This window comes from Acomys minous (assembly GCF_964271855.1).
Source record: "Acomys minous genome assembly, chromosome: 6".
NCBI lineage: Eukaryota > Metazoa > Chordata > Mammalia > Rodentia > Muridae > Acomys > Acomys minous.
In genome coordinates this window covers 72,257,524-72,283,064 of record NC_140487.1, presented here as the reverse complement: position 1 = coordinate 72,283,064, position 25,541 = coordinate 72,257,524, and the positions used below count along the sequence as shown (strand labels likewise).

The 25,541-nt window shown below is 44.5% G+C and overlaps 1 protein-coding gene across 1 annotated transcript in view; it reads right to left on the bottom strand.

Moving 5' to 3' along the window:
- LOC311600403 (solute carrier family 23 member 1-like) overlaps positions 1 to 24,087 on the bottom strand; it is a 53,313-nt gene extending 29,226 nt beyond the window's left edge. Inside the window, exons 1-3 of the mRNA XM_084787036.1 lie at positions 23,917 to 24,087; positions 18,569 to 18,715; positions 16,512 to 16,669 (exon numbers count right to left, since the gene is read on the bottom strand). Coding sequence (XP_084643162.1) covers positions 16,512 to 16,669; positions 18,569 to 18,715; positions 23,917 to 23,958 — 347 coding nt within the window. The 5' untranslated portion in view covers positions 23,959 to 24,087. The remainder of the gene's footprint in view (positions 1 to 16,511; positions 16,670 to 18,568; positions 18,716 to 23,916) is intronic.
- Positions 24,088 to 25,541: the final 1,454 nt, after the last annotated feature.

The following is a 25,541-nucleotide window of genomic DNA, read 5'->3' as shown; positions in this document are numbered from 1 at the left end:
AGACAGTCAGCCTGTCATCAGCCGTAGAGATAAGAGCAGTAGCAGAGCAGTTTTTCCGTCTAGTGACCATTCTGTCACCAGCGTCTCTTGAAGCCCCCATCTTCAATGATGCAAATGGAGAGGCGGCCAGGAGCGGATGTCTCTCTCTGTCAGGAAAGCCCTCATCATTAAATGCCATATTCTGTGGATCTCTGAAGAGTTTGAAGAGCAAATCTATCTATTCTTACAGTTATCAATCTATTCCTTTGAAGACATAGACAAGCTATTAAACAAACCTGCTCTATAACAAAGTGAGTATCTAATAGGATTTCTACGTAACTAAATACCAACTTTTATCCCCGATGATTTCAAACAGTTTTTTATAAGACATTAGTGGTACATGAATAATACATCAAATAAACATTGAACAAAAAGAACGTAAATTTCTGACATACAATATACAATATTTTGTCAACATATAACATACAATACATAAGGCAAAAATGAATGGAGTATACAATTTAAGTTCATATCAATGTGAAGCAAAAGTTGAAGTCTTAAATTTCCATCAATCAAAAGTCTTAAATTTCCATCAATCTACAATACCAATGTAGAAATTTTTAAGTTAGTAGATTCAATAATCTACCTTTTATTCTACAATCCTGTATCCTCCCTTCCTTCCCCCCTTTTTCTTAATATTAAAAGGGATAGAAAGTAAGAGAGAAAGAAAGATAGAAGAAAGAAATCCCCAAATGAACTTTTATTAATTGTAAATAACCCCGTTAGGCAAAGATGAGCATTGGTAACCCACCAAAAATACACATCCCACCTACTGGGAATGGGGGCGTCGTGTTTTTAAAATTATTTGATGTTGTTTAAGAGAAAAATATTTTTTGGGTACCCAAGAAAAATAATATATTGGCCAAGCGCTGGAAAAGCTAGTTGTTTTTTGTTCAGTCCTTTTGGGATCGATCTTTTTGGCTAGCCGATTTATTGTTAATATGTATGTAATTTTTGGAAGAAGCAGTAGTGTCAGAGGCAGAAGTTTGATCTTTATAATTGTTTTGTTTTTTGTTTTGAAAGTAAGCAGACTTTATAAATTATTAGTACAGGTATGTTAGTACATATATAATTTTTAAGGGAACATCATTTGAGGCATCTTGTTCGAGGTGCCAGAGGCATGTTTTTGGGGTTAAATCACCCATGTTGTTTGTTGTTTTTAGTATTGTCTTGTTTTTTGTAAATACAGGGCTCTACCTGTATATACACCAATAGGACAGAAGAGGGCATTAGTTTTCCAAGCTGTAAGGAACAATGTCAAGTTGTTAAGAACCAGGTAGCTCTTAAGATTTACTTGTTATATGGTTAGATTTAATCTTTATAAGTTTAGTTGGTAGCCATATATTTTTATTTTTTGTGGAAACATACGCATACCCACGACCCCATTTTAAAACTACTGTAGGTTTTTATTTTATACTTTTTAAGTTTTTGAAGAATATTGGTTGTCTTAATTTTTTAGTTTTTTTTATTATCCAATGTCTCTCCGCAGCTGACGTCTTTTTATCATTTACATTAAGAAAATTTAGAGTCAACAAAGCATTATTTAATCGATCTCTGGGTGTCTTTACCCTTTTTTTTTGTTTAATAAGCATTTTTTTTAAGGTACGATTAGCTCTTTTTACAACTGTTTGTCCTGTGGGATTGTGAGGTATACCAGTAACATGTTTTATATTATAATACATAAAGAAGTTTTTTATCTTAAGGGACACATATGTAGGAGCATTGTCAGTCTTAATTTGTGTAGGTATTTCTATAAATGTCATTATTTCTAGTAAATGAGTAATCACACAGTCAGCCTTTTTAGAACTTAAGGCAGTTGTCCATTGAAAACTTGAATAGGTATCAATGGTATGATGCACATATCTCATTTTTTTAAATTTTGTAAAATGAAACACATCCATCTGTCAAATTTTATTTCTTTTGTTACCCCTAGGGTTAATTTCAGTAGGTAATGGTAGTTGACTATATAAGGAACATGTAGGACATTTATTAATTATTTTTCTAGCTTGTTGTCAAGTGATAGAAAATCTTTTTTTTAACCCCTTACCATTGACATGATGTTTTTTGTGAAATTTGGAGGCTTTGAATACATTACCTATCAATAATTTGTCGATCTCTTTATTTTTTTTTGTCAATGGACCTGGTAAACCTGTATGGGATCGAATATGAGTAATATACAAGGGATAATTTTTGTTTTTGATGACCTGTTGTAGCTCTATAAATAAAGTAGTCAATTTTGTGTTATCAGGAGTAAATTTAGCAGTTTTTATATGTAAAACAACCTTTTTAGTATATTGAGAGTCAGTAATTATATTAAGAGGTTTAGGAAAATCTAACAAAACCATAAGGATAGCATATAATTTTGATTTTTGAACTGATGTAAAGGGGCTTTTAATCACCTTGGTCATTTTTTCAGACTTATAACCAGCCATACCTGATTTATTTGCATCAGTGAAAAAGGTGGGTGCCCCTGAAATTGGTGACCTCTTTACAATACTTGGAAGGATCCAATTAGTTCTTTTTATAAACTGTATACGTTTGTTTTTTGGGTATCTATTGTTAATGTCTCCCAAATAATTACTACAAGCTTTTTGTCAATTTTTATTAATTACCCATAGTGACATAATCTCAGAATCAGTAAGAGGCACTACAATTTTCGCCGGGTCCATCCCTGACAGTTGACGCAACCTTATTTTTCTCTTTGTAATCAATTTAGAAATTTTTTCTATATATGTTTTTAATTTTTTGTTTTGTTTATTTGGCAGGAATATCCATTTTATAATCCGGTCTTCCCTTTGTATGAGAAGCCCAGTAGGAGAATGTTTTGAAGGCAAAATAACCAAAATGTAACCAAGTTCAGGATCAATTTTATCCACATATGTCTTTTGAAGTTTTTGTTTCACCAGAATTAACTCCTTTTTTGCTTTAGCAGTTAAACACCTAGGACTGTTTAAATCCGAATCCCCTTGTAAAATCTGAAACAAGTTACTTAACTCATAGGTAGCTAACTCGATTGTAGGCCTTAACCAGGTAATATCGCCCAATAATCTCTGAAAGTCATTAAGAGTTTGTAATTGATCTCTACGGATCTGTACCTTTTGTGGTCGAATTTTTTGTTCAGTTATTTTATAGCCTAAATAGGTAATTGAATCTCCTCTTTGTATTTTTTCCACCGCAATCTGTAATCCCCAGCATGGCAGAATTCTTTGTGCTTCCTGAAACATTTTTTCTGTAATACTAGGATCAGAATCAGCTAGCAGAATATCATCCATGTAATGATATATGATAGATTGAGGAAACAGCTTACGAAGTATTTCTAAAGGTTGTTGTACAAAATACTGGCATAAAGTTGGGCTATTTAACATTCTCTGTGGAAGTACCTTCCAATGATATTTCTTTATTGGAGAATTACTGTTCAGAGTAGGTACTGAGAAAGCAAACCTTTCCCTGTCCTTCTCGTGTAGAGGTATGGTAAAAAAACAATCTTTTAAATCAATTGTAATTATATGTCAAGACCGAGGTAATAAGGAAGGCAAAGGAATTCCAGGTTGAAGCGAACCCATGGGTTGAATCACCTTGTTTATGGCCCTCAAATCTGTTATCATTCTCCAACCACCTGATTTCTTTTTTACCACAAACACAGGGGAATTCCAGGGACTGGAAGATTCTTCGATGTGTTGAGCCTCCAGCTGTTCTTGCACTAAACCGTGAAGCGCCTGTAACTTTTCTTTTGTTAAGGGTCACTGCTCCTGTCATACAGGTCTGTTTGAAATCCATTTTAGGGGCAAGGCGGTTGGTATCTCAGCAGTGGCCCCTCTTATAAATTTTGACACTCTAAACCTGAAGAATTCTGAGGTTGGACAATGGGCATAGCTGGTGGTCGCCTCTGATCACTTACATTAATCTCTTCCCTAGAAGCGCATACCAATTTACCCATTGTTTTAACCTTCTTTATCCCAGTATTTGCAGGAATAGTAATCTGAGTACCCCATTGCTGTAAAAGGTCTCTTCCCCATAGATTTATAGGAATGTCAGCCACATAGGGTTTTAGCCTCCCTATCTGCCCATCTGGTCTCACACACTCAAGCCACTGTACACTTTGTTTTATTTGAGATAACTTGTCAATTCTTACAATTTTTGTATAAACCTTTTTAAGTGGCCAAGTTTGGTTCCAAGACTTCTGGCAAATGATGGAGACGTCAGCTTCACTGTCTACCAAGCCTTTTATTTTAATACCATTTAATTGTATAATTAACTTAGGTCTCTGATCATTAATTACTGTTTGTCAGAACACACGGGTCTCTGTGCTCTCGAACGCACCAGTTCTTTTTACTGGAGCGGCTTTGCCCTTAATGTAAGGAAACAGTAGGAGTTGAGCAATCCTATCCCCGGCATCAATTTTTATTTCCTTTTTTACACATACTAAGATTTTTATTTTCCCTTTAGAATCTCCATCTATAATACCAGGATGCACAATAAAACCTTGAGAAGTCAGCCCGCTTTTTTTTAGAACCAATTTTACTGTGTCTGAAGGCAAAGGTCCAAAAACACCAGTATTTAATTTGTAACATTCAACCTGAGGAGTTAGGGTAAGAGACATATTTGAAGCCAGATCCAAGGCTGTACTGTCTTTAGTAGCATGCATTAGATCGCTAACACTCAGTTCCCGTTTTTCTGTGGGTTTGTCACTTCTTGACTGGCCAAAGGAATTTGGCTGGCATTGTTTACGGGGGCCCGAGCCGATGGCCCCCTCCTGTCGTTTTTCGTCGGCAAGATATTGTCTTGTACATCTCGCTTAGATTGACAATCCCGAGCCCAGTGTTTCCCTTTTTCACAGCGACTACAGTACCCTGGGAGTCTTGGTACCTCATTACCATCATAACCAGAACCCCCCTGTTCTCTTCTATAAGTTACGTTTTCTCCTGGGTTAGTGCGCCTTCTATTTTTATAGTTTTTTTGTACATGACCGATTTGACCGTAATTAAAGCACCGAGTATTATGATATCTGGGCTCTCTGACTAAAGCTTGTCCCACAATATTATTTTGATATTCCTGAGAGTTGATATTAACTGTCTCTTTTACCCAGTCATCTAATGGAGCGCCTCTTTCCTTTAACGGTCTAAGCACCTTCTTACATTTAGCATTTGCATTTTTATAAGCCATGATAAGTTTTAATGTCTTTTTGTTATCAGAATCTGGCATCGTCTTATCCATAGCAGATCCTAATCTCTGCAAAAATTTTGTAAAGGGCTCCAGAGGTCCTTGGAACACCTTAGTAAAAGGAATAGTTGTTTTCCCAGGTTTCTCTACCAGCTCCCAAGCTCTCAAGGCTGCCTTACGACATTGTTTAATCACTCTATCGTCAGCTTGAATTTGTTTTCTCATGTTAGTATATGGTCCATCACCAAGTAACTGATCTCTATTAATATTTATTTCCTGTGTGATATTTTTTTGTTCTATTTTTATAGCCTCTGTTCGCCACCATGATAACCACTGTAACTGTTGTGCTGCTTCCAATACCGCTGAAACTAAATTTTTCCAATCTTGGGGAACAAGTCTATTCTGATAGGCCCAGCTGTTTAACGTTTGTTTAACGAAGTTAGAATGCATACCATATCTGATGATGGATTCCTTAAAATGTTTTAAATCCATCATGTCTACAGGACACCAGGCTATTTCGTCATGACCCTCAGCACCATTTGGCTCGATTACATGTCTTACAGTGACTGGAAAAGCTGAAGGTGCCTGGGTGACTGTGGAAGTATCCTCCACTGGTACATTTACTTCCAAAGACCTTTTGGTCGGTCTGGCTTCCTTTGTCTCTGGTTTTTGACCTTTTTCACCCTTTTTAACCAAAGGTGTCTTTTGCTTTTCCAGCCCTTCCACTTTTTTTTGTATTTTGTCTATTTGTTCAGTCAAGTCAGTAATTTTTTTCAAAAGGATAGAGCTTATTGACTCTTTTTGATTTTTCTGGCTTTCCGGTCTCTCTATTTTCTGTCCTTCATCACTACCAAATGCCAAAAATTCTATCCGTTTTCCCATCCCTTCATTTTTATACCTCAGCCTTTCTATCTGTCCAGTCAAATCTGCAATCTTTTCCAAAAGGATAGAACTTACTGACCCTTCCGGCTTTTTTATGCCATTAGCCTGTCTTTTAATCCTTCTAAGCATGAAATATTGTAATAAAAGGACAATGAGAAAACAAAGAATCCCCTCTAAGTATAATGCAGGAAAGAGTTTTGCAACAGCAGTTGCAATTTTGTCAATATCCTGAAACAACATTTCTATCCCGTGGAATACTGAATCTTCCCTCATATCATTAGGGATTGTGGAACCCATCGGGCCCCACGTTGGGCGCCAGATGTTGGCTTAGTTTATTAACAATTAAACTTTATTATACAACCCAACTAGCATATACAAGAAGGAAAAAAAAAGGTTAAAGGGACAGAAGATTAAAACCTCCTGGAATCCGTTCGGCAGGACGGGTCCTTAGGTGTCTCAGTCCCACGAGCTGGTCCGGGCCTTTCCTCTCTCTCCGCGCCTTCTTCCTCTCTCCTCCTACCTCTTCCCAGTCATATGCAAAGGGCGGTCCCTTCTCCCTTCGAGGGTCAATTAGGAAAACAATAGCCACGGTGGGGTTCCTAGGTAGGCTTCCTGAATTCCAAGCCCAGGAAGGCTCCAAACAGTCTCTCACAAGGTATTCATGGTGTGCCCCAAGGGTAAAGCCCGTCAAGACTGCTTCCACCTGCGACAAAGCTTAATCTATCCTACAGGACCCTCCCTTCACAGTCAAATATAAATAGTAAGGATGGCTGGGAGTCACGCTCAGACCAGCCAAGCTTCTGGAAGAGACCTACGGAGCTGCTTGAAGCAGCTCAGACCAAGTGAGCCACCCGGAAAGACCCTCTCCACGCTGCTGAGCTGCCGGCAGACTGTGCAGTAGTGGGCTCCAGGTTCCTAGCTTTGTGAGCTGTCCCCACCATTGCTGTGGTGCGCTGTGGGGATGCAGCTGTCTCTGAGTAATTTCTGCTCCTGTGAGTAACCCTCACCTATATTCCTGTAAGGAACCCCAATAAAGCATTCACTCACCCAGTTGGACTTGGGGTGTGTCCATGCTCTGGTCTGTTGTCAGTTCCCTATCAGGAATGAGTGGACATTTGTTCATAATATTTTACACACACACACACACACATACACACACAGAATCAGATTCTAGTTGAAGACAGGATTATTGTCTATGGAGAGATTCCTAGGATACATAAAAATTTAAGGGCTGGAAAGATAGGGAGGTACCTGCTGCCAACCTGATTGCCCAAGTTGGATCCCTGGATGGAAAGAACTGACCACCCCACAGTGCCCTCTTGGTGCCTGCACATCCGCTAGGGCAGCTCCCCATGCCCCACTAAATAAGTAAATAACATGTAAGTTAAAAACTAGCATAAATAGGCCGGGCGTGGTGTTGCATGTCTTTTCCCAGTACTTGGGAGGCAGAGGTAAGTGGATCTCTGTGAGTTCAAGGCCAGCCTGATCTAAAAAGGGAATCCAGCATATCAAGCAATATGTTTATTTTTTAAAAAAACTGGGAAGATTATGGCTTAAAATGTAAGGTGTGGTTGTACCTGTCTAGTACTATCTTGAATGGTATTTTTTAATCCATTTTTATAATTTCCAATACATAGGATATGTATTGGCAAGCAGAAACATAAAAAATGTGTTTATCTTAAAGAAATGAAACAAAATGTATTTCATCATTACAAGAAAAAAGAACTTAGTCTTAAGTGCACAAAACACTATTCTCTGTGAGAAATGAATAATTATTCAATAAATAAAGCTGAGAAAATTGGTGCTTAGGGTAAAAGTGATTATTTTTAACTGTGGAAACATAAAACCTTTAGTGTACAAAAGTCTTTGTTAAAATTAAAGATACATAAAATATTTATGATAATTAATGAAGACAAAAATGTAATATTCTTAATATATATTTAGATAATATATGTCAATTGAATTTCTGGTTTTAAAAAAGGAAAACATTGATGTATGAATAAAATTTCCCCCTCTTGAGAGGGGCATAAGTCCCAAGCATAAAGAGAATAGAATAGGAAACAATTGCACTAAATTTTGGCAACTGAAAAGCAGATGGTGAGCATTGCCATGTCTGCCAGCCCCTGGCAAACAGGTCGCACACAGGAACAGAAGAGTGACAGTGTTCTAAAAGGTCTCACTAAATAGGCCCCAATGGGGATAAACACAGCTGTGACAAAGCACCAGCGGGTGTCTCGGCAGGGGTCTTGAGGTCTGTTGTATGGAAAGAGCAAAGCACAGGGTCTCCGGGCAGGAAGACAGCGAGCAGAGCTGCCTGTGGGGGATGGAGGGAGACCATCTCGACACAGGCCCTCGCGTCAGTGTGTATACTAAAACCTCCAGCTCATAATCTTCTGGACAGCTCCTGTCCCTCCAGGCACGAGACTGAGATCTTCTTCTGTCTATTACAGCAGCATAGCATGGGAAGGGGAGAGATGCTGAGAATCAGACTTCCCTAGCCCCACTACGGCGCCTACAACCAAGGGCAGCTTGAACTGTGGCCCCTGTAGTCCGGTGATGGGCGTGCCGGCATGTTGGGCTATCGTGAAGGCCAAAGACCCACTTCAGGCTCAGAACTTCTCGTCAGTCTCTTAGAACAGTAGTTCTGAATATCAGCTGATAAAAAATTAGCTTTTAAAAACTTTAAAAACATTACTCCTCAGGAGTTCAAAGTCATTCTTGGCTTTCTAAAAAAAAAAAAAAAAATTCACTTATTATTTATATAAGATTCTGCCCACATGAGGGCCTGCCCCCACAAAAAAAGTCACCAGGTCTCATTACGGATGGTTGTGAGCCACTAATGGTTGCTGGGAATTGAACTTGGGACCCTTGGGACCCTTGGAAAAGTAGACTGTGCTCTTAACCTCTGAGTCATCTCTTTAGCCCCGCCCCCCCATCCTTGGCTTTTTAACAAGTTCCTTTCTTTAAAAAAGAAAAAGAAGAAAAAATAATAAAATTCCCACTTATACCTAAAAGACTTTTCAACCATAAATCAAAATTCAGACAACAAATATAGCTCTTGAAACAATATTGCAAAAATGAACTTAGCAGAAGACTTTAAAAATGAAATTGTAACTTCTTCCCTCCAAATAACAAAGATACATAGGCATATAAAGAAGAAATAAAAGATAAAGAAAGTTAGAGCATTAGTCCATGGAAATCCAATATCTGAATAATAAAAGTTTCAGAAAGAAATTCATAGCCACTAAGAAGCCAGTATTTATATGTAGAAACATATTATTTAATATAAAGTACAATGTATGAAAATACACTTGAACCGTGAATTCTAAATAGAAATTAACAGGACTAAAGTTATAAAACAAAGGCACAAAAGCTACAGAATCTCGGAGTTGAAGGTCGATCCAGATTCCAATTGTGGGAGTGAAGGCGTGTTAGCAGACACCTTGGGATTCTTAAAAATCATGTGGCATGCTAGAAGATGATGTAATATTTTCAAAAATCTGAAAGAAAACTACTTCTCACCAAAATTTCTATGCCCAGCCAAAGTATCAGTTGAGGGTGAGACTAAAACCACAGTCGTTTTACACAGTTTACGCCCCACACGTTATGTCATGAATTGTGTATCAGAAGAAGGAGAAGGGGGCTGGAGAGATGGCTCAGCGGTTAAGAGCACTGGCTGCTCTTCCAGAGGTCCTGAGTTCAATTCCCAGCACCCACATGGTGGCTCACAACCATCTATAATGTGATCGGATACCCTCTTCAGGCCTGTAGATGTACACGCAGGCAGAGCACTGTATACATAAAAATAAATAAATATTTAAAGAAGAAGGAGAAGGAAACATGGAAACAAGACCCAACAGAAACCTGACATAAAGTGGATTTCCTGACGAGGGAGAGGGGGCATTTCAGGATGACAAAGGAGCACCAAGAACAGACAGAAACTATCCCAGAGCATATCAGAGAGTTCCAGAAGGGCTGAGAAGAATCAAACTGATAGACTATGTAATGTAAATAAATGGGAGTCTTAGGAAGAGATTTAGACAATAAGCTAAGTGTTCAGAATTTAACTAGAAATAAGTACATAGTAAGTTAAGTGTGTTAAAAGCTAAAGGCTGGGCAGGGAATTCACTATGTGAGCCAACTCCAAGTATCATTACAGTGCAATCACTGAAAACTGATCTCTGCTGGGCAGGTTTTGTGCCTTTGCTTTATAACTTTAGTCCTGTTATTTTCTATTTAGAAGTCACAGTTCAAGGTAGGAGCACAGAAAGTATGCTTGTGTATGGTAGGGTAAGGGATTGAGAAGGAAAATCAAGGCGGAAATAGTCATATCAGCACACCATCAGCAACGCCTAAAGTGGAAGTACATCACTTAGAGGCTTGAGGCAAATACTAAGCAAGCAGCTAAGAAGGGTGAGCGTTGTCTCCATGTGCCTAGAACCGAAGAGGAAAATCCTCCACGTGCAAGGGGAAGTCTGCTTGTCTTCTGTAAACCAGCTGCAGCCAGCCATGGTGATACACCAATAATCCCCACACTAAGTAGTCTGGGGCAGGAGCACTGTGGCTCCAGGCCAGCCTGGGCAACATAGAGGAGCGTTTTTTTTTTTTTAATAAAACAAACATAAACCATCGCTTGCCACTATCCTAAGTGTATCCCCACCACTCCGTGTTGGCAATGGGTTTTGCTCCGCCATCCTGCCCTGTGTCTCTTCTGCTCTGTTCCAAGGATGCCTGACCTCGTTCCTTCTCTGTTGATGAGCTTTTACGATGCTCATAAGAGACAGAGGTGAACAGCACATACGGTCACAAAAGAATCTCAGGCCAGAGCCTCAAACAGAGCTCTCAGCCTCCACGGACGCTGAAGAAACAGCCACTGGTCATCTGCTCTCAAGTACAGGTGAGAGAGTGCAGGCTCTGGTAACACGCTCTGATGCTAATCTCTAAAAATGTGAATAGTCTGTCTATCAGCTACGTCTCCCACAGGGCAGGGGTGGGAGGTGACTGCCTCTGATGTGAACTATGGTGGCAGCAATTTGATCACTTCCCCTTGGCAGGCACACAGAGGAAGGGGATGCAGGCTATCCTGATGAGACCCAAAAGGCTGTGGTCAGAGGGTGGGGGAGGAGGGCCCCCATGTCAGAGGTCTAGGGCAAGGTAATGGGGCAGAAGAGGGAGGGTAGGAACAGGAAGCTAACAATCGGGATATAATATGAACAAATTATAATACATAAAAAAAATTTAACAAGTTTAAAAAATGTGAATGGGGAGGCAGAGGCAGGCGGATCGCTGTGAGTACAAGGCCAGACTGGAGTACAAAATGAGTCCAGAGCAGCCAAGGCTACACAGAGAAACCCTGTCTTTAAAAAAAAAAAACAAAAATAAAAAACAAACAAAAACCAAAAGTGCAAATGGTAAAAAAAATAATAATGATAATAATAAATAAATAAAAATAAAAGAAAAAGAAAAAGAGAAAAGAAAAAAAAACATATATATACCTTAAATCCTAGCACTCGGGAGGCAGAGGAGGCAGGATTCTCTATGACTTCAAGGCTATCCTGGTCTACAGATCTAGTTCCAGGATAGCCAGAGCTACACAGTGAAACCCTATCTTAAAAAACCCCCACAAATCCAAAACTCAAAAAAAAAAAAGCAAATGGTTATCATCTTTCCTGGTCATAAAGTAGTCCATGTACTCTGAAGGCAAGTAGATGCATAGTCACATTGAATAAATAACCTTTTCTGGGTTTTTTTCCCCAGTTTTATTTAATTGGCCTCCTGAGGATGGGTGGCAGAGCCTCGGTTGCTGGGGGGGTGGGGGCAGTGCTGCCAGGGTCCAAGTTCTGAACATGTGAGGTCTAAAGCACCCAGGCTCAGAATTGTTTGTTCCCTTGGCGATAGGCCAAGCCAAAACCAAGACAGAGAGGGGCTGGAGAGATGGCTCAGCAGTTAAGAGCACTGGCTGCTCTTCCAGAGGACGAGGCTTCAATCCCCAGCACCCATATGGCAGCTCACAACTGCCTGTAACTCCAGTTCCAGGAGATCTGCATCTTCAGACATACACGCAGGAAAAACATCAATGCACATAAGATAAAAATAAATAAATCTTTAAATTAAAAAAAAAAGGAAGACGGCGAGATTGCCTGAAACCACTTCAGAAGAAATCCCCCAGTTTAAATTATAATTAGTGTCAGAGAGAGAGAAGCTACACACAACCAACCTCTTATTTCCTCAGAGATTGCCCTAAACTCATGTCCTGTATGATGAAGGGTTTTGTTTCATTTTATAACCTGAGTGGGTTTCAGAAGTGAGTGGTTAAGTCAGGGCATACACAGGAGAGCCCCTGAGCTGTGCCATAGAAGCCAGGAGAACTGGAGAGGGTTTCAGCAGTTAGCCCCGGGCCAGGAACGGCCTTCCTAGCTCTCCAGCCAGGTGCTGGGATGGATATCTGCTCTTGGAATTCTCTTACCATTGGGTAACAAGACTTGACTTGTTTTTCGGAAATCTTACTGCAACACCAGCGTTTGTGTAGGAAAACACTGCATTTATCTACTGACCAGCAGATTAGCCAAACCTACTTGGCCTTTGATTCATTCCTAAACTCATTACCACAATCTGTCATTCTGGGCCAGTTACTCATCAGGCCCTGACGGGAAGCCCATTTCTGTCCACTCCCTCATAGCCTAGTGATGTCATCATGACCTGCTTTGTGACTTCATGTCCTAGGGTGCAAATTCCTTGAGCCCTGACTCCTGCGTGTGAGGCTTAAAGAACACCCAGAAGGCTAGGTGGGTAGGAAGGGAGGAGACACTGACGACGTGGCCGTGTGAGAGAGACACTGACTCACAGCCATGACAACATGGCCGCGGCATCATGACTTCATGGCTGTAGTCACTGGTGCAAGGTCTTCACAAAAGCATCCAGCCATGGGGATGCTAAGAGAAGCAGAAAGCTGTGGATGGGGGGAAGGGATTGTGTGGCCATGCTCCAGTGGATAGCTCCACACGCAAGCCCAGCCAGGCAGTTCTGCTTAAACCAGGTGGGTCAAAACACAAAAACAGAACAAAACAAAAAGCCATAACTTGATAAGAGCAGAGGGCTGGTGGGACAGCGTGTGGGGCGGGGGTGGGGGAGGGTGGGGAGGGTGGGGAGGGAATATGTCACCAGAATCTATATACATGTATGAAACTGTCAAGGAATAAATTAAGCTTTTACAACCCTAGTAATATTTTCAGTAATGATGTGCCTGTACCGCTCCCTATAAAATTTGCAAAGCAAGGGGTGTCAGCCATTATTTATGCATTCTCTTTTCACTGTCACCTTTACGTCCTACATACTGCGTCAGCGTTCCAAAGCAGTGAGAAATTTCAGGTTTTTAATGAGGGGAAGCTGAGTCAAGATACATTTTGTTACAACGGACTGCGATGTATTTATATGGTTTGAGACCAGCAAAATGCCTGTGTGGGGGGAAGTTTATTGTGCAATCCTCGTGTTACCATGCTTTCAGAACAGTCCTACTGCCGCAATGCCGACTCACTCAATGTTGAGACACAAAGGTACAGGAGGACCACAGGTGGCGTCAGAGGATGCCAAGGCGTCCTCTAGCCCATGGCCCCGCCATGTGGGAGAAGAAAGGGGTGGGCTGGGAAACAGGACTGGGCAACAGTGAAGAGCCAGCTGGACTGTAAAACCATAAAACACAAGGGCAGTAGCATAGGTGACCGTTAGTTAAATGATAATTTTTAGAGTAATATTACGTTTGGAGATTTTTGCTATTTGTGATCCGTATTTGCTTTTTTTTTTAAGATTATAGTTTGGGGCTGGGGCTAAGTGGGTAGGAGAGATTGCAGTGAAAGCAAGAGGCTGAGCTCCAATCCTCAGCACACATACACACACACACACACACACACACACACACACACACGTAAATAAAATAGACCTGGATGTGGTGGCTCACACCTTTAATCCCAATACTTGGGAGGCAGAGGCAGGCCCAAGACTCTCCATGACTCCAAGCCTAGTCTGGTCTACAAAAGAAGCTCCAGGACAGCCAGGGCTATTATGCAGAGAAACCCTGTCTCAAAAAGCATACACACACACACACACACACACACACACACACACACACACACACACATATTTATTGTTATTGATTACTTTTTTCTTTATACATATTCTCAGTTTTACGCGACTTTGTATTAATTTTCTGTGCTTTTTTTTTTAAAGATGACACCAAAAACTACAGCAGTTCAGCTGTACAAAACTGGCTATCTGTTCTCAGGACAAGGTGCTAAGGAAATAGCAAAGGCAGGAAGCACTGGACACAAATGGACTTGGCCAAAGGAGGTGAACAGAAAGGTCAAAAGGTTCCTCAGAGAGAAATTCCCAGCTAGTGCCAGCAGCCCCCGCCCCTCTGCCCTCCACACTGTGAGCGTCCGGACCTGCCCACACCTCCCTGCAAATTGCTTTCACATTCTCGTCTCTTTGTTTTGAGTGGTGAGGCACAGAGTTTAAGCACGGTTGTCTGAGTTTAGAGTTCCCCATTGGGGTCTACTGGACTCCTCAGTGAGCGTACATCTGAAGACAGTGACTACCAAGCAGCCGTCAATAGTCACTAGTTCATCAGTAAAAAAGTAAGGCCCCGTGAGAGCCTCCTGCATCCGTGACCTACTCGTGGTAGAGACAGTCTCCAGTGAATGGTTCAGGCAACACCAAGTTCATGATCTTAACGGTTGTGTTGAGTCTAGAGAATGTCGTTTCGCGGCCCTTTATAGCTCCTAGCTCCCACATACGTCCAAGGCCCTCTTTTGTAAACTTCCCTAAGCCTCAGAGACGTCTACTAATTTACCGTAACAGTTTGACTGACGTGATGGATGTTCAGATAGTTAGTCAGCCAGTACCTGTGAGGGTGTTTCCAGGAAGAATTGGCCAATAAATCAACAGCCTTTCACCAGTACGGGAAGGCGTCAACCCATCAACCCGTTGTTAGAAAATCAAAACAAAAAGAAGATGAGTGGGAGAATTTACTCTTTTTCTCCCCTTAGGTTGGGTTGTCCTGTCTTCTTATGCCTCCAGCATCTCCGTGCCCCTGGTCCCCCGGATTTTAAACTCCCAACAGTACTCACGCCACAGGCTCCCTACCCCGACTCAGCCACAAAGCTTCACAACTGGACTTAGCCCGGTTAGATCACGTTTCCCCAAGTCTCCTGGGATCCTCTGCTTAAAGGGTCCTTGCCTCTTCCTGAGCCTGCCTGTCTGTGGAAAGCCCGCAGTGAGGAGCTGTTATAGCCAGGGGTGGCTGCTAAGGGGACTCTGTTCTTGCCAGGTGGAACCTGAAAGTTACAGCATGGAGTGCCCCTGTTGACGCAGGCGTCTATTTGTGATTTGGACCAAAGACTGAGGGAGGAAGCCACAGGATGGAGGCCGGGCCTCTCTGCACTGCCAGGCCCCACACTGAGCTGCAAAGAGTCAGAGAAATCTCAGCTCAACTCTGGCCTGTCAGGTAGGGTGACGGGTTCATGGTTCAGTTAACAGTTTGTCATCCTGATTTATAACATTCTACCATCAGCCATGGAGTGTCTGACTCTTTTTTTTTTTTACATTTTTTAAAATTAATTTATTCTTGTTATGAGTGTCTGAGTCTTAACCGGATTATTCCTATCAAAGGCCTCACAGATATTAGGGACAGGCCTGAGAAGAAAGAAAACTCTGGGGGCTAAGGAGAGAGCTCAGTCCATAGTGTGCTTCTTACACAACATAAAAACTTGAAGCTCCTCCCCCCCTCCCATTAAAAAAAAAAGGCTAGATGTAGGGGGCACACTTGCAATCCCAGCAGGGGAAGGTGAGCACAGGTGGATCCCTGGGGCTTGATGGCTGGCCTCGCCTACTTGGAGGGATCCAGGCCACTGAGAGACCCTGTCTCAAAACAAAAATAACTGAGGAACAGCACCTGAAGTTGTGTTTGGGCCTCTGTACATGCATACAAATGTGCATATGTGCCGGAACATACATGTAGATTCAGATGAACATACATGCACATAAGCACGTGACAGGGGGAAGAGAGGGAGAGAGCAAGAGAGAGACAGAGACAAAGACAGAGACACACAGAGACAGAGAGACACAGAGAGAGAGAGATAGAGAGAAACAGACACACACACAGAGAGAGAGGAGGGGGGAGAGAGAGCCCTGTGGCATCCGAGTCCCTGGTTTATCATGTCCCCTGCCTTTCTCTCAGCTTAATCATATAAACTGGTGAACAACACATTTCCCCCTAAGCTAATAAGGAATTCTGTTACCCTCAACCGAGCATCCTGGTTTACCACTTACGCATGCCCACAACCAGCTACCTGTCATCCCAGCAGCGTCCAAATAGACCTCACTGATACCATAGCAAGTAGAACTCAAAAAAATCCGTGGAGAGCAATTTTACCTACCTGACCCCTAAAAACACTTGCAAGAGGGTGCAGATGCCGGAGACGAAGAAAATGGTGCTGATGAGGTAGCTTTGGGTCAGGGGGTCATGCTGCAGGCACAGGTCCTTAGCCAGGATGAGCGGCACAGCCACGAGGCCCCCCAGGGCTGTGAGGAAGTGCTACAAGCAGAACAGAAGGAGGTGGGCCTGGAGATGCTGTTGGCTGCATCGTCATCCCCCAAAGCCGAAGTGCATCCTCCCCAAGGATGCCCTCCCATGCCCAGAAGTGAACACCCTGTAGCTGGTCCCTGAGGTGCCTGACAGTGAGGGGCAGGCAAAGATGCAGGCAAGGAATAAGCACTGGGAAGTTCTGCCCTAAGAAGCTGAGACCCAGCCAAAGGGGCTGGGCTGTGAACACAAGGTCGCTGCATTGGGAACTGATGGCCTGAGAAAGAAACTAAGTCAGGGACGTGAGCTCTGAGGGATAAAACAGGACCAAAGTGGGGCCTAAAGAGTAAGCTCATGCAGGGCCTGGTGTTGCACGTCTTTAACCCCAAGACTTGGGAGGAAAGGCAATCAGATCTCTGTGAGTTCAAGGCCAGACTGGTCTACAAAGTGAGTCCAGGACACTCAGGGCTATTACACAGAGAAACCCAGTCTCTGAAAACAAAAACAAAAACAACAAAGACAAAACAAAAAAGAATAAGATCACAGCAAGGGTGGGTGGGCGTGAGCAAGGAAGACCCCCATGGTGAGCTTGGGGCTATTGGCAAAAGGTTCACTGAGCCCCACCTGGCAGGACAGAATAGGGCCAAAGTTCAGAGCAGGCTAGAAGTCACAGCACGCAACCTCGGGTACCAAGGGGATAAACTGGACGGATGTAGGTTATAGAGAGACACACAGGAGATAGGTAGCAATCAATATGGTACAGGAATGAGCCACCTCAGAACAGCCAGTCTGAGCAGGCGTAGGGGATTTCTCTCTTGGGCTGCAGCTAGATTTGTTTGGGGTTCATACTAAGTGTCCTGGATGTTGGTCCAGACCCACACAAATTTGACCCTTTGCTTGAATCCCTCTCTTGTACCCCTATTCTTCCTTCTCCTCTTCCTGGAAATAAAGAGCTCAAAATCTTCTAATCATATGAGTAGGGAATAGCTGAAGGGTAGGCAGGTGAGAAACAACCAACCAGGTTGCTTTAAAGGGCAGCCAGCTCTGGCTCCTGGCTCCTCACTGAGCCGAGTCTCAAAGGGACCAGTCAGCCAATGGCTTACCTACCAGATGGCTGCCCTCAATGAATGTTCTGGGATGATCCAAAAACTATGACCAGCACTGCTCTTTGACAGATGGGTAGGAGCATGGGGAGCTTGCTTATTCCCCACATGTACAAATGTCCGAACCAGCCAAGCTGGTTTGGCTGCCCCCACGGAAGGGGATAAGAGAGTTGTCAGAAAAAGAAAACACATTCTGATGATCTCTCCTTCCTCCCATGAGCTCTTGGACAACCACGTGAGTTTAGCCCTTTCTAGCCCCCTTCTGGTGAGACTGTGGAGTGAACACAGGGCCCCACGCACTGGGCAAACAGAACGGCTGAGCCATCCTCCACCCCTGGCCAGACTGTAAAAGCCCCACATAGACACTTCTTTGGCCTGCCTGCAGCTAGAAGCCACAGCACTCTCCAGGCCTAGAGTCCACTCACGTTTCCTTTTCCATCGTACACACTGTCCAGCAACAGTGGTGAAGCCCACCTATCAGGGTTAACTCCCTCCTGTCATCAAATGAGCCTCTTAAAAGCTGAAGCGGAGAGCCTGCTGACAGGAGCGCCTCTGTGCTCAGCTGGCACCTCCCCGCCTTCTCAGGTAGAGCTGCACCTAAGTGAAGGGGTCCTTTAGCCAAGTGAGTCACCTCAGAACGGTGGAGCGTATTTTTCTAATCGTCAACACCCATCCTCCCACGTTGAGGGAGAGCTCTGGGATCATCGATATAGAAGCTACAGAGGCAGCTGAGGTTGGCCCTAATTTGATTTGCAGCTGTTAGATACAGAACTTCCTCGGGCCCAGTGCTGGCTGGGTGGTCCCTTACCTGGATCCCTAGGAAGATGCAGAGGTACCATGGTGGGCTATCCAGGATGCCATAGGCCAGGTGGCTGCTGCCAGAACCCTTCTGCTGCCCAGCCTGCTTCTTGCCTTGGCCTTCAGCGTGGGAGCTGAGGACATCGTCACCCCATTGCTGAGACAGGAAAAGAGCACGTGTGAACACTCCTGGAGAAAACAACTGCACCGCCTGCTCTCAGCTGCATGGTGGGGCATCCCTTTAGACACGATGGCCAGCTGAGGCCAACAGAGACAGAGAAAAAAAACACTAGTGCCCCCCTGTTCCCTCCCTTAGGCATCTGTGTTAATGAATCTTAAGTCTTGGGCTGTAGAAAGGCAGCGGGGGGAGGGGAGGTTGTTCACCCAAAGCCTTGGCAGAGAAACAGCTTTGCCAGGGAGGAGATGGAAGCCCGTCTTAAGGTCAAAAAGTAGATAGATTGACTCTCAGAGATGGAGGCTGGGCCCCTATGGCTGAAGACACCACCTGCTTCGGACTCTGAACTTTTATGATTCGAGCTGCTCTGAGCTGAGAGTCTACTTCATACAACCTATTGACTGTATTGCTTATTCACCTTGGGCTAATAAATTCTATTTCTGTCTCAATATTCTTATCTATATAAATCTAGGTGGTTAAGAAAACTACTTTGCAGTATAAAGCACATAGTCTAGGGCTTGACACAGCACAACTGCCCGATAAATATTAGCTATTGTGTTCACTCTTCCCTGCTTTGCATGGCAGGGATGACGTGTGCTTGTGGCTGACATCGAGACAACTGATTGTATTGTAGGCACATGGGAACACTGTCTCTTGTGTGGCCGGAGGATCAGGTCATTCCAGCTGAAGTGCCCCAGGGGAGTCCCCAGGCCCTGGCCAGACCACAGAGTTCAGGCTCTATGCAATGGCACAGCCAAGGCTGCCCTGAGGGTAGTGTGGGCAGCAGGAGACAGTCCTGAAAAGGCTATTGAAGTCACTTACTCCAGACCCCCTTCCACATTTAAGGGTCCTACACTGCAACCCACCTCAGGGACCATCCTCTGGAACAGTGTTGGCTCATGAGCTTGGGGACTAGCATTAAGCTCTTTTGGTCTTTGTGCTCCTTCCTTCACAGGAGGATTTAAAATATTTGTGGATTACCTTAGGACAAACATGAGTCATGTATTAAAGGCTCTCAGTGCATTTTTTTAATGTGAGTATTTATTTGGCAATATTGGGTCAAACATCGAGCCTCCCCTATGTTAGGTACACTGTGCTGGGTCCCAACTTCCTTAGACGAGGAAAGGTAAGCACAGTTTCAGATCAAGAACTGGTCAGCTATTCTTACTGGCTCCAAAAAGTGGTCCCCAGGGAACAGTGTTCAATATGCCCTGCCTCCATTACTGGAAGCCTCTCTTTCCAAGGCCAGCCATAGCCTGAAAATAGCAAATGGAAAATTCCACAAGGAATCATATTTATAAGCTTTATATTTTAAGTATTTATTTTTATTATTTTTAAGTTGAGTGTGTGTGTGTGTGTGTGTATGTGAGGTGTGCGTGCATGTGTGCGTGTGTGTGTGTGTGTGTGTGTGTGTGTGTATACACATGAGTAAAAGTGCCCATGGAGGCCAGTTAAGCATCTCAGACGTTGGGTCCCTCTGCAAGAGCAGCACACTCTCAGCCCAAGCCTCCTCCCCAGCCCTAAGCCTTCTGCTTTAAACCGCACCATTCTGAGCAGTGCAATGGGACTGTCCACTAACCTTTCCATGCTGCCTGGGAAGGGAACTGTCCTTTTGTCTAAAGTGACCGTTGTTTGCATGCTACCTTCTGGCTATTTGCTAATTGGCTGTTCCAACTGCCTGAGAATCACAGGACTCGGGGTCAAGCAGTGAGAACCCCAACACACAAGAGGACTGTGAGAGGAGGCACAGGAACATAAAACACAGAAAGACACATTGATGCCATGTGGCAGCATTGCAGGACATACAGAAGGAAGTGCACACATGCACACACACATATCACATATATATATATATGAACACATATATATATACAAACATATAAGAGAAATGATGTGCTTCAGCACTAACTACCTGGAATTTCGGGAAGAAATCTACTATAATGGCAACTACTGTTTTCTAAGTGAGGTCTCTCAACCTCGGCACTACTGACGTTTGGACTGGTTTTTCTGTGCTGTGCTCTGTGGGGCTGGAGGTGGCTGACCTATGCACTGTATTATGTTCAGCACCATTCCTGGCTAAGAGCAGTAACCACTTTCCCCCAAAAAAAATCTAACTTAGGGGAAGTGCAGGCTGGAGAGGAGGTGGATGTAAAGGGATAGGTCACACTGTGTCACACTGTGAAGTATGGAGGGTGAAGAAAGCCAGACTCTCCATGGGGGCAGAATACAAAACTGGCACATACCCATGAGTGTGTGCATAAGATTATTGTGTAATTCAAATGCTGCTTTCTGTTCCCTCCCCATCTCTGAACAATCCTTGTTCTGAGGCTCTCCTGTCTCAACGTCAATGCTCCCCATTTGCCCCCTGAAATGCCAATAAAGCAGCATATAGCCAATCGCTGAGCAGAGGAGAGAATAGGGCTGACCTTCCTGCCAGCCACGGGAGGAGGAGTTAGAGGAGGAAGTAGGTGATTGCAGACAGGGGAGCAGAGGTCCAAGTGACATCAGGCGAGGAGCTGGAGCTGGGGGAGGAAAAGCTACAGAGGGCAAGGATCTCTGAGATGTACGCTGGAAGGAAACCAGATTAGTTTAAAGGGTTAAGAATAGAGTAATAGGTGCTGGAGAGATGGCTCAGAGGTTAAGAGCATTGTTTACTCTTCCAGAGGTCCTGAGTTCAATTCCCAGCAACCACATGGTGGATCACAACCATCTATAATGAGATCTGGTGCCCTCTTCTGGCCTGCAGGTGTATATGCAGCTAGAGCACTGTATACATAATAAATAAATCTTAAAAAAAAAAAAAAGAATAGAGTAATAACCACTCAGTTGTGTTCTGAGGCTTATTATTAACCAAATATAATAGAATCTCAATTATTTGTGTGATGGCTGGGTTAAGAGAGAAACTGAGAAACAAATACAGTTTGTTTGTTTTTTAAATAGCTTTACCACATGAGCCCCTCATTACTGGTAATGAAGAAAGCCCAGTTTGGCACATCGAGGGAGCCATGCGTCGGTTTCATATTCCTTAGTATGCGGTCTGCTGAGCTAGCCTCAGCCCTGCTCTGGAGAACTATTTTGTTCCAAGATAAAATACTTGCTCAAAATTTTTCCTCTTTATGCCATGTCCCCCTGATTACTCTGACCCACTGAGAAGGACATTTTAAGGATGGCTGACAGACCAAAGACTATACTGCACTTTCTAAAGCAGTACATATGGACGTGACCCTCAGGGCGCCGCAGACGTTTTATTGCCCCTGCTGTGGGTGATAAGCCTTGCAACTGAGCTGTGCAGTCTGCCCAGAAAAACATAAGGAAGAATTACAAGAAAAAAAAAAATCAACAGGCGTCACATACACTATTGTCCTCACTGGCTTCTAAATTGGTGGTAAAAGTTGAAAAATGATGGATAAGATGATGATATTGTCTAGCTAGAAAGTCGCAAGGAAACAGAAAACAAATCAGATCAGTGCTAAACAGTCCTTCCTGAGATCCAAACACTTTCAGCCCATGGGACAAATCGAACAGTGAGAAGGAAGAAATGATAGTAAAAGGACTGAACAGGACAGAGGTGGTGAGTGGCACCCAGCTTGCCAGGGTGCGCGAGACTATGCTTGCTGGGGAATTAATAAGGAAGAAAATTCATCCAGGCCCTCTGACTGGACCAGACGTTGGTGCATTCACTGAGCTTTGATATGGAATATGACTTCTCAGCAGGTAGCTGGGGCTCTGGCAGAGCTAGGTGACCTAGGCTATGATGCAAGTTGGGCTTGTGAAATACTAAAGCAATCAAGAAGGGCTGATAAGAAGAGGCAAGAGAAGGGGCCTGTCAAGGTTTCTTAAGAAGCTTAGGGTTCTTGTCTGGAGCTGGGGTTTCTAGGGAGAAAACTGCCAGAAACTCAAATGCTGTAGTTGCTGCCTTTTGGAAAGCTTCAAGGCCCAGAACAGGCCACCAAAGGGGTAGATGGGCCATGTTGGTGAGCCCCAGTGTGTCAGCTGTTATGGAGGAAGGAGCTCTGGGAGGTGGGAACCACAACAGCCCTCTCCTTAAAGGAGTGCCCTGAGGGTGAGGACCATGCAGAGGGACCGGAGGCCATGCCTAGAGCTGCAGATGTACTTGTCTCCTACTGATGTGCTAGATAGTATGGCTTAGGTAGATGCCGGAACGAGGTGACCACAGGGACATCAAGGGGGATGGATACCAGCTAATGGGTGCAGAGGTAGAATGGTGCACAGATTAGACAGACAGGAAGGCAGGCAGACAGACAGACGGATAGGCAGGCAGACAGACAGACGGACAGGCAGGCAGGCAGACAGACAGGCAGGCAGACGGACGGACGGACGGACGGACAGGCGGGCGGGCGGGCGGGCGGGCGGACGGACGGACGGACGGACAGACAGGCAGGCAGGCAGGCAGGCAGGCAGGCAGGCGGACGGACAGGTAGGCAGGCAGGCAGGCAGACAGGCAGGCAGGCAGGCAGACAGACAGACAGGCAGACAGGCAGGCAGGCAGACAGACAGGCAGGCAGGCAGGCAGACAGACAGATAGGCAGGCAGGCAGGCAGGCAGACAGACAGACAGGCAGGCAGGCAGGCAGGCAGACAGACAGACAGGCAGATAAAATAAAGATGAGAGAGACAAAGTAGGCAATGCCAAAGGCGAGGGTCTCCACTCATCCTGCCCTGTTATCTTTCAGTGACCAAAAGGGTGGTGGGACCAGGGTTCCAAGACTAGCTAGAGAGGCTTCCATGAGGATCCTCTGGCCAGACTTATCTGGGCCTTGGGTTTTTTTTTAGTTTTGTTTTGTTTTGCTTTTATAAAACAGAAAGAGAAGCACCTGTTCCACTCGGTTGTCAGTAAGAAAACCTGGCTCTCTCTGCTTCCCTTTGTTTGACTCAGAGCTTTGGAAAGAAAGCCTAGCCTGAGGCTGAGAGGCTGGGGAAAACAGGTCCCTAGCCTGAGACCACTGGTGAGGAGAGCTTAAGCAATCCAGGCATGGGCAGTAAGCCTGCCCCGCCTTCCATCTCTTCCCCATGCCTTCCTTTTATTCACAGTTCAAGGCTCAGAGAAAGCCCGCCTGAGGGTGGCTGGGGGTAACAGGCCCCAGGGAGCCAAGGAGGGAGGAAGGAAAGGGATTGGGGGCAGAGCTCTTGCCTTGTTCCCCTCCGTCCCCCACCAGCACTCACCAGGCCGTTGTGGGGCTCACAGCTGCTGATGCCAGAGATCATGGCAACCAGGGGGAGTTCTCCTTCTGTCTTCCCGCCAAGAAACAAGACAGAGAATACCAGCAAAGCTGACCGGTGCTCCAAGATAGGAGGACTGGTGAAGGGCCTGACTCAGAGGGCAGACCCAGAGGGAGTTGCTCACAGCATCTACCCTCGTTCTGATGCTTCCTCCAAACGCTAGATGCCAAGGTGTGCCAGACTTGAAAAAAAAATGCTTCCTGGTTTGATAAGTTTTGTGGGCGCGAGAATAATTCTCAGGACCAGGACACGGGGCCATGACTCAACTCTTTCAGAAGGCCAGGTTCCCAGAGAAGGCGGAGGGAGGTGAACAGATTTACAAGTAAGCTTTTGGTTTCCTAACCTGAAAACTGATCGAGATGGCACAGAACTCACTAAGAAGCTAACGCGACCTGTGGGGTTGGTGCACGAATGAGATGATTAGTGAGAGAAAGAATATTACGTGTTCTGGGCACTCTGCCTCTGAGGCTCATGAGTGGAGGCGAAGGCTTAGGGCAGGGGTTCTCGCCCTGTGGGTCACAACCCTTTGGGGGGGGGGAGGTCCAACAACCCTTTCACAGGGGTAATCTTAGGCCATGAGAAAACAACAGATAGTCACACTATGATTCACAATAGTAGCAAAATTACAGTTAGGAAGTAGCAACAAAAATAATTTTACAGTTGGGGGTCATCACAACATGAGGGTCTCAGCATTAGGAAGGTTGGGAACCACCGGCCTAGAGGCTCAGTAAGAACTGGAGGAAGGGGCTGGAGAGATGGCTCAGAGGTTAGGAGCTCCGCCTGCTCTTCCAAAGGTCCTGAGTTCAATTCCCAGCCAACCACATGGTGGCTCACAACCACCTATAATGTGATCTGATGTCCTCTTCTAGTGTGGAGGTGTACATGCAGGCAGAGCACTGTATAATAATAAATAAATAAATCTTTAAAAAAAAAGAAAAAAAAAAGAACTGGAGGAAACAGTGCTGAGCCTTCAGCACTGGTCTCTGTAAGACACAGAAAAGCCTGGAGCTGCTTTTAGAGGGAGCCAGAGGGCAGAGTTGCTCTCCTGCCCAGGGGACTTGGAAGGACCTCTCCAAAAACTTGCTCACCCCCAACCCCATGAAAGCTAAGCCTAGCAAGCGGCAGTAGCTACTCCAGGGGGTAGAATATTCTGAGGTAGGTGGCCCTGCTTCCCACCATTCGGAGCACATGTCAGGAGCCACAGAAAGTTCCACCAGAGTTGGCCCAAGAGCAAGTCCCAGGGAAAGCACAATAGGACGCTGGGAGAGGAGGGGCTCGGTCTGCCTTGAACTGTGACAGAAAGCCCAAGATCCAAAAATCAATAACACTAACTGGCTGTCCTCCAAGGACCTGACTCCACACACCCTACAGCTTTATATGTGCTGGTCCGTGTTTGTCTTGTTTAATTTGAGGACAAACTGAGCATGTGCGTGCTCGTGTCACAAGCTGCACCCCAGGGCCTCTGGGAAGGATGCTGACTACGTGAGCATTCTGGGCTACGTCCCTGGCCCCTTCTGCACTATCCCTTTTTTCTTTTATGTTCCTTTCTTTTCTTTCTTGTTTATTTG